The sequence below is a fragment of the Cricetulus griseus genome, chromosome 3 (genome assembly GCF_003668045.3).
Source record: "Cricetulus griseus strain 17A/GY chromosome 3, alternate assembly CriGri-PICRH-1.0, whole genome shotgun sequence".
Classification (NCBI taxonomy): Eukaryota; Metazoa; Chordata; class Mammalia; order Rodentia; family Cricetidae; genus Cricetulus; species Cricetulus griseus.
This window is the reverse complement of record NC_048596.1, coordinates 117,567,240-117,576,085: the sequence shown is the minus strand read 5'-3', so window position 1 is coordinate 117,576,085 and position 8,846 is coordinate 117,567,240. Positions and strand designations below refer to the sequence as shown.

The 8,846-nt window shown below is 51.8% G+C and overlaps 1 protein-coding gene across 4 annotated transcripts in view; it reads left to right on the top strand.

The window, feature by feature from the left end:
- The first annotated feature begins 4,779 nt into the window (after positions 1 to 4,779).
- Znf710 (zinc finger protein 710) overlaps positions 4,780 to 8,846 on the top strand; it is a 67,025-nt gene continuing 62,958 nt past the window's right edge. The window contains exon 1 of one of the 4 annotated variants that reach the window (XM_027408226.2): positions 4,780 to 4,976. In XM_027408226.2, coding sequence (XP_027264027.2) covers positions 4,795 to 4,976 — 182 coding nt within the window. In that variant the 5' untranslated portion in view covers positions 4,780 to 4,794. The other 3 variants (XM_027408227.2, XM_035442439.1, XM_027408228.2) reach the window with 3 other exon arrangements.

The window sequence follows — 8,846 nt, the reverse complement described above, 5'->3', positions numbered from 1 at the left end:
GAGTTTGAGGCCAGCCTGGTCTCCAGAGTGAGTACCAGGATAGGCTCCAAAGCTCACAGAGAAACCCTGTCTTGAAAAACCAAAAACAAAACAAAAAACAAAAAACAAAAAAGCCAGAAGCAACAGCAACAAGAGGAATATTTATCATAGCACTTTCACAACATTGAACATCTGCATATACCCCACCCCCAACAATTTGTATACATACATATTATGGAATAGTGTAATTTGTTATGAATGATACTATAGATGTGAACAGACAGGAAAAGATATTTGTAAATATTACTTGATCAAACTAATTGCAACTCAGCTATATGATACAATTTTGTTAGCTTTATTTTATTTTATTTGGTTTTTCTTTTTCCTTTTTCTTTTTGTTTTTTTGAGACAGGGTTTCTCTGTGTAGCTTTGGAGCCTATCCTGGCACTCCCTCTGGAGACCAGGTTGGCCTCGAACTCCCAGAGATCCGTCTGCCTCTGCCTCCCGAGTGCTGGGATTAAAGGCGTGCGCCACTAACACCCGGCTGTTAGCTTTATTTTTAAAATCCCATTTATTGTATTGTAATTTTATTTATGTATGTGGTCTATGCATGTGTGCTCGTTGTACATGTGTTTTGATGTCAATTGTCTTCCTCTATAGTTCTCAGCTTTTTTTTTTTCCCCTAGACTGAGTTTCTCTGTCTAGTGCTGGCCATCCTGGAACTCCTAGCTCTGTGTCCTGTGGACCAGAGAGCTGGCCTTGAAGTCAGAAGGATTAAAGGAATGTGCTACTACTCCCAGAACTTTCCTTTTTTTAATGTTCATGTGTATGCCACCTGCGTGTAAGTGTTCTCAGAAGCCAGAAGAGGACATTGGATTTCCTGGAGCTGGAGTTGCAGATGACTGTGAGCTGCCACATGTGAGTCCTGAGAATCAAACTTGGGTCCTCTACAAAAACAGAAAGCCTTCTTAACGGCTTAGCCGCCATTCCAGGTTAGCATTTATATCTACTGCCAGTTACTTAACAATATTTATTTTGTCTAGTTTTATTATATGCATTTACATGTAACCATGGGGAGATGGAATGCCCATAGCTATACATTAAAACACAATGTCTTTCTACAGGGTTTTCAGCTGTTCCTAGTTGATTTCCAGTTTTTGTCACAATGTATTTGTGCTATGACTAAAAAGTCAGGTGTGGGGTTGTGCACACCTGTAACCCCAGCAATTGGGATATAAGGTCAGGTCAGCCTTGGCTACGTAGCAAGTTTGAAACCAGCCTGGGATCCATGAGACTCTGGAGATGGGGGAGAGAGGGGCATGTAGGCAAAAAGGAAGAAGCAGTCTGGAGATGTTTCCTTAGGATATAGGAGGCCCTGGGTTTCATTCCCAGTACTGCAAAAAATATAAAGTGCACAGTATCCACAGTGGAGTGAGTGGGGCACCGGTGTCTGCCTGGATCCTTGGATGTACAGGACATATTGCTGCTAAGATGTTCATTTTCATGTGTCTGGAGAATCAAGACCCTTGTAAAAGGTTAGGAGTCTTACAGAGATTTAACTGGATCGGGGAGAACCCAAAAATCCCTTCCCACTCTATGTGAATTGGAGCCTGATTTTCCCCCCCTGCTCCTGGGTGGGAGCCTTTGCTGATTTCACAGGCCCCTTTCCTCTGGTTCCTATTGGTTTCTCAGGCAGGCTAGAACTCCAGTGATCAGGCTGGGCCTGTGTACCCACTTAGTTCCGGTCATGCTCCTGAGATGACATCCTTACCATCTTGATCAAATGTGGGTGTTCCCCATTCCAGCCACCCACGGGGGACAAGGCATCTTTGAAGGAATGTTTCTGCCACAGCTGGCTCTTTGCCTTTGTAGCCTGTGAGTCACTCTGGTTTCAACCCATCTTCTCATCTCTAGGTTGTAAGGACACCTCCCTGACACTCCTTCATTTTATAGTAACAGTGAATAAAAGCTACTATGTATTGCTGGTGCTTATGCACCAAATAGCACAAAAGGCGTGGGCTCTTTTAATCCCCACTGCACACTGGGAAGCAGGTATTTGCATCCCTGTCTTATAGATGAGAAGATCAGTAGTGGATTCAACCACAGATATGTCACCTAGGTCTGTTGGGCACTTGAACACAAGACACTGGACAACCTATAGGTCTAGCCCCCTTCTCCCACTTTTATATCTTCTCTTCGAACAGGGTCTTACTATGTAGCACAAGCTGGCCTTGAAGTTAGATTTTTATGTTGGTAGCTCTGAGAATTCATTTAACATGGCCTCACACATGCTAGATTAGGGTCTCCACCACTGAACTTTTTTTTTTTTTTTTTTTTTTTTTTTTGTTTTTTGAGACAGGGTTTCTCTGTGGCTTTGGAGGCTGTCCTGGAACTAGCTCTTGTAGACCAGGCTGGTCTCGAACTCACAGAGATCCTCCTGCCTCTGCCTCCCGCGTACTGGGATTAAAGGCATGTGCCACCACTGCCCGGACCCTGCCCTCTTTCTTATATTTTGTTGTTGTCTTGTTTTTTGTTTTTTCCAGACTGTGTTTCTCTGTGTAGCCCTAGCTGTCCTGGAACTCTTGTACTTAGCTCTTGTAGACCAGGCTGATCTTGAACTCACAGAGATCCACCTGCCTCTGCCTCCCGAGTACTGGGATTAAAGGCATGGGCCACCAGCTCCTGGCTTCTCTTTGGTTTTTTTGAGACAGGATTTTTCTCTGTAGCTTTTGGAGCCTGTCCTGGAACTGGCTCTGTAGACCAGGCTGCCCTCAAACGCAAAGAGATCTGCCTGCCTCAGCCTGTTTCCCCAGTGCTGGGATTAAAGGTATGCACCATCATTGCTAGGACTCTCTTTAAACAGGAACTTTCTATGCAGACCAGGCTGGCCTCAAACTCACAAGATCCACATTCTGCCACAGTGTTGGGGTTAAAGGTGTGTACAATCATCGTGCCTGACTTCAGTTACCTCCATTTTTATAAGGCAGGAAACTGAGCTACATTATTTACTGAGCATATTAGTCACTTAAGTTGAGGAAGCTGGCAAGTGAAATAGGATAAACTTTGAACATGTCCCTGCTCTGTCCTCTGCTCGTGGCAACAACCATCCTCATTCCCCAGCATGTACTCTATATTGCTGCAAATACTTTAATTATTTATTTATTTACTTATTTTGTGGACAGGATTTCTCTATATAATCCTGGCTGGTTTGTAACTCCTTTTGTAGACCAGGATACCTCAAAGTCACAGAGACCCACCTGCCTCTGCTTCTGATTCCAAGTGCTGGAATTAAAGTCATGTATCACCAGGCCTGGCTGCTAGAGCTCAACAGTTCTGAGAATTTAGAATGTCCCTTTTTTTGCCCTGCAGACAAACTGTTCCCTCCCACGCTTTTTTGTTGTGGCTTTGAGATAGGGTCTCTCTGTATAGTCCTGGCTGTCCAGGAACCATGTATACCACCAGGCTGCCTTGAACTCACGAAGATCTGCCTGCTTCTGCCAGCCAAGTGCTTGCTGGAACTAAAGGCCTGTACCACCACACCTGCCTCCCTCCCATGTTTTTTTTTTTGTTTTGTTTTGTTTTGTTTTTTCGAGACAGGGTTTCCCTGTGGCTTTGGAGGCTGTCCTGGAACTAGCTCTTGTGGACCAGATTGGTCTCCAACTCACAGAGATCTGCCAGCCTCCAGAGTGCTGGGATTAATGGCGCCGGCCACCACCGTCCTCCTCCTCCCATGCTTTTGACTGGCATAACCCTACTTATCTAGATGTGACCTTCAGGAAGCCTTCACTGTCCACCCTTGTCCTCTGAGGTGCTGCTCCTTCACACTGTACTCTCATTGTTGGTTGTCTCCACCCCCACTCTTTTTTTTTTTTATTTTTTTAAGGAGTCTTATATAGCCCAGTCTGGAACTAGCTATGTAGCTTGGGCTGGCCTTGAACTTCTGATCTTCCTGTCTCTACCTTCCAGACTCTGAAATTATAATCACACACAACTGTGTCTCTTTCTTTTTAGTTTTGTTGAGATAAGGTCTTGCTATAATGGTCCTGGTTATTCTGATATTTAATATGTAGCCTATGCTGGCCTTAAAGTCCTGACTGTCCTCATGCCTCAGCCTCCCAAGTGCTGGGACTACAAGTATCCACCATGATACCTGGTTCTGAGGCCCCATCTCTTCTGCTCCTTTATCAGTTTGCAAAGCCAGAGATCAAGGAGCAGGACTGGCTGGTGGTTAAGTCCTTAGCACCACACGGAGGGACTGGCACAGAGCAGGTACATGGCAAACATAGTTGAATGAATATTCGACTCTTAGAGATCACTTTGTCTCTTTTTTTTGAGAACATAGCTTGGGTGTTCTGAAGAGGGGCAGGTAATGACAGAAGTGTGGCTTCCTGCATTCCCAACTAAAAGGATGTAGTGGGAAGCTGCTGGGGGTCACTAGAAGGCCCAATGTGCTGAGCCTGAAATCATGGGGTCGTTCTTGCTGAACCAAACTCTCTCTGGCTTCTGTTTTCTCACTCCTTGCCAGAAATAAATCATGTTCTGAGTGACTGGAGTCATTGCTCACAGCTCTGTGAGCTGGTGTAGGGTGGGGCGAGGGGCAGTGGCCTTGGGGCTCCTGTCAGTAAAGGCCCAGGCCTTTGGGCTGGGGGGAGGGGAAGGAGTGGCTGGTCCTATCCCTGGGAGGCTGCAGTCATTGGGGGAGAGACAATGGGGCTCAGCGTCTGCTCCTAGCTGGGAGAAGGGACCCTCCAGTGAAAAGCCAGGGAGAGCAGGGAAGTGTGGGAGGAATTGATGAGAAGGGGTGGAGCCAAGGAGATGCAGCCGGGAGGAAGGAGGGAAGGGGAAGGAAGAGCGCAGGGAGGGGAGAGGATCCAGGCTTCTCTTCTGCTCGGTGACCTGGTCCGGAGCCGCAGCTTCCCTCGCTTTGTCTGGGCCCGCCGAGACCTCACGTTTCTCGCCCAGCTGCAGCCCCAGTCCAAGGGCCAGGCATCCAGCAGGTGCTCAATACTTACTTGGGAAAATAAGAAATGTGGCCAACTTTGCTCTGGGAACTTTTCCCCCGTGTTGTCTCCACTCCTCCGGAGGAGCCGAGGACAGAGCTGGTCTTGGGAGCACGCCCAGGCGCCCCATGAATAATTGACCCTTGGTGGCGACACTACCCGGCTCTGTCCGCGGGCTCGGTACCCGCCCTGCGTCGGAGTCGAGCGGCGCAGCTGAGTGGCGGGTGTCCGGGAGGTTGGAGGCGGGGTGTCCGGCCTGTCCCAGAGCTGGGAGGAGGCCAGGCTATGCTGAACCCCGGGCCCCGCAGGGAGCCACAAGGGCCCAGACCAAAGCTAAAGACCACGCCTCGGCGCCCCCAAGCCGTGCACCCCGGGGCCGAACCCAGACCCTGGGCTTGGGGAGGCCGTGAGGGGCTGAACTCCTCTGGACCCCTTGGCACCCGGGTCCCGGCGATCGCAGCCGGAGCTGTTCCCTCGAGTCTGACCGTCCAGGGCTCTAAACAGCTGTTTAAAGGCGCTTTACTGTTAAGGGCTCTGCGGAGACGTTTGCTCCAAGCCCATCTGCCCACTTAAAAAATATATTAAGTGAAGAGCACCCCCCTTAGCTTCCACCCCTGGCTGGGGAGGGGGCGAACTCAGAAGGACTGGGCACCCAGGGGCTCCCTCGGACGCCCATCCCAGTGGCTCTTCTCTGGGATAGGACACCCCAGGCTTCCTGGGGGGGAGGTTGTTCTCTCGGGCCCCCTTTGTGCCTGACAGGGACAGCCCCCCATTTCCATTCGAGGTTCTGACGCTCCCTTCTCCCCCGCTTGTTAATCTTTGTTCCCCTTTTCTGCTGAGAGGAGGGGAAAAAAAGAGGGAGAAAGAAAAGAAGGAAAAAGGCGTGACTCGATTTTCAAACGAAACTCCCACAGCAAACAAAACCCTTTTAGAGAAATAAGAAAGGAGGAAGGAGGAAGAAAAGAGGAAAGGGGAAGAAAAAAAAAGAGAGAAGCCTTCAGGCTTGCAATTCGAGTAGGAGAGTTGAAGCGAAAGAAAGAGAAAGAAAAAAAAGAAAAATCCTCTCTGCGGTAGAAAGAGAAAAAGAAAACTTGGGCCGACTAGAGGGGGGTGCTGGGGGGGTGGAAGGAAGTGAGAAAACAAAAGAGAGATAAAAGGGCTGCTTTTCTCTCTTCCTCTGCGAGCTGGCTTAGGAGGAGCTGTTTAGCATCCCTTCACGTCAGCCCTGCCTCATTCCCTTCTTCCAGGGAGGGAGAGAGCGCGAGCGAGAGAGCGAGCGAGCGAGCGCGAGAGAGAGCAGGAGGGAGAGAGAGAGGGGGAGAGAGAAAGAGAGGAGCCGGAGGGAGGGTGGCAGAGCAGGGCGGGCGCGCGTGGAGGCGGCGCGCAGCAGCAACCCGGGCGGTGGGCAGCAGGAGCCCCCGGCCCGGCCAGCCGAGAGCCCCCAGCGCCAGGAGCCGCGCCCGGACCCAGGGTGAGTGTCCCGCGCGGCCCACGGCCCCGCCAGCCCCCGGCGGCCCGCGGCGGGGTGGCTGGGGGCGCGGGGGTGGGTCGCTGCGGCCGCGGTCGACCCGCCCCCCCGCCTCTCCCCGGGGACGGCGGCGCGCAGGCCCGCAGCCGCGCTGCAAACATGTCGTCTTTTCCTTTCACTTCCACATTCCCTCATGCCGGAGAGCTGGAGCGAGAGAGGGAGAGCTGGGGAAAGAGGGAGAGATGGCGTCTGGAGGGGGGGAGGGAGAGGGGGAAGGGAAGAAGAGAGGGAGAGAGAGGGAGGAGAGCGCGCGCGAAGAGGGAGAGAGAGAGAGAGAGAGAGAGAGAGAGAGAGAGAGAGAGAGAGAGAGAGAGAGAGAGAGAGAGAGAGAGAGAGAGAGAGAGAGGCAGAGACAGAGAGAGGCAAAATGAAAGGGAAGCGCGGCGGCGGCGCGGGAGGCCGGGGAGGCGGCGGCGGTCTCCGGCCCGCACGTGGGTGTCGCGGCGCTCGGGGACGCTCCCCCCGCACCCGGCCCGGGACTCAAAGTTTCACCCCTCGCCGCCCCGCCCCTGCGGCTGCCCACAAACTTTTTACTCCGGGAGCGGGTGGGGTGGCCGCGCGGCCGGGCCAGCGGGGTGGCGAGGGCGCAGCGCGCTGCTGGGGTGCTGGGCGCCCCTCGAGGTCAGCGGAGGTCCCCAGCCGGGTGCCGCGGGCCCTGGGCCCCCTCGGTGGCCCCGGCTCCGACCTGTTGAAGGCGCTCGCCGGGTGCAGGGAAAGGGTGGGCAGATCCCCATTGCTGTTCTAGAGCCTCCCGTGGCTGGTCCTCCCTTCCCCGCCGCCCCCTCTCCCTCTCCTCGCGGTCATTTTCCTAATTGGATGGAGCTGTGGGGCGTGATCGTCGGCGTCAGATCGAGGAGCCCCCTGAATCCGGTGGTCTTCCTTCCCAGACTCTCAGACCCCGCTGAACCGGCCTCGGTGTTACCCCCACCCCGAGCTGCGGACTTGCTAACTCGTGCGTAGCGGGTTGCCGGTTTTTGTTGTTGTTGTTGTTGTTTCTTCTTTTTTTCAACTTGGCTTTTAAGATGACTTTTATGGTCCCTGCAACTGCTTCCCTCCAGTCTAAACTGTAGTTTGGGAAGATTTAAGGGGACAGGGAGGTGCTTGTATGGCCTTTAACTAATCCAAAACGGTCATTAATGTATCTCTACGCCCTGCGAGATGGTTCCGGCCAGGCCAAGCAGTAGCCTGGGTGTGTTTTCACCCGGACACTGCGGAGTTCCTTCACGGTCTTGGCCGGCATGCCAGTGAGGGGACACTTGACCCGCGAGCCCAGTGCCCTATCTTCGAAGGGCACCCTGGGCGTCTTTCTTTCCTTTCACAATGGAAACTGTCCGCCACTGTCCACCTGAAGACGTAGCTAGTCCCTGCGTGTACCTCGGAAGCTCACAAAACTCCCCCACAGGTGTGCGGAGGACTTTGTGCTGTTGGGGGTCATCCAGCCAGCTTTGACGCTGCCCTCACAGCTTTGCCTTTGTACATGTGTAAGTAAAAGCAGTCAAAGTTCATTTCTGCCAAAGAGAAGAGCTGCTGTGTGGGAACAGGGGACGGGGGAGGGTTTGTGTCACCTTACTAGGGCCCTTCAAAGATTCAGCCAGCTGGTGTGGGAAGGGGAGAATGGTCCTTCAACGTCTTTAGGTTTGAGAAAGTGTATTGTTATCAAAGCTGATGGGCCTGTCTGGTTTTTATTTTGAGAGGTAGTATGACCACCACTTTTTCACTTGTTTCAAAGCAAATTTACCTTTGGGAGTTTTGCTTAGTGGTTCTGTCTGCTCCCCTCTCATCCCACACATAACCCTGAGCCAAACCCTGAGCCAGGCACCTGCTGTTCTTGGAGCACAACCTTGAAATGATCACTTACCTTGCAGAGCTGGCTTTGCTGCCTGAGGGCACTGAGTAGAGCTTGGAGTAGGGGGAATGGACAGTTGGATCCTATTTTCTTCCTCTAGTCTGGTCTGGTTTCCTGCATGACCATGCGCCAAGAGTTTCAGAGAATTGACACGGAGACGACTGACTTGTAGAGTATCTTAGTTGTCTTCTTCAAGCTGTTCTGAGCTGACCCTTGGTCCCACAGTGTATGAGGCATTTGTTTTGTGCTCAGGTCCCTGCTATCACAGCCAGGCATTTTATTTTATGCTCTTTATCTAGAGACAAGGAGACAGACAAGGTCTATAATATCTTTTGGGTCACGAGAGTTTGTATAGCTTCTTGTTTAGGTTTGCCTTGTGGACTAGAGATGTTTCTAGCAAGCCTGCTCTTGGGAAGTAGCTAACAACTATTCCCTTCTCTTTTGAGACCATGCCTCAGGCCTTGAACTGGTGACCCTCTGGTCTCAAAGTGCT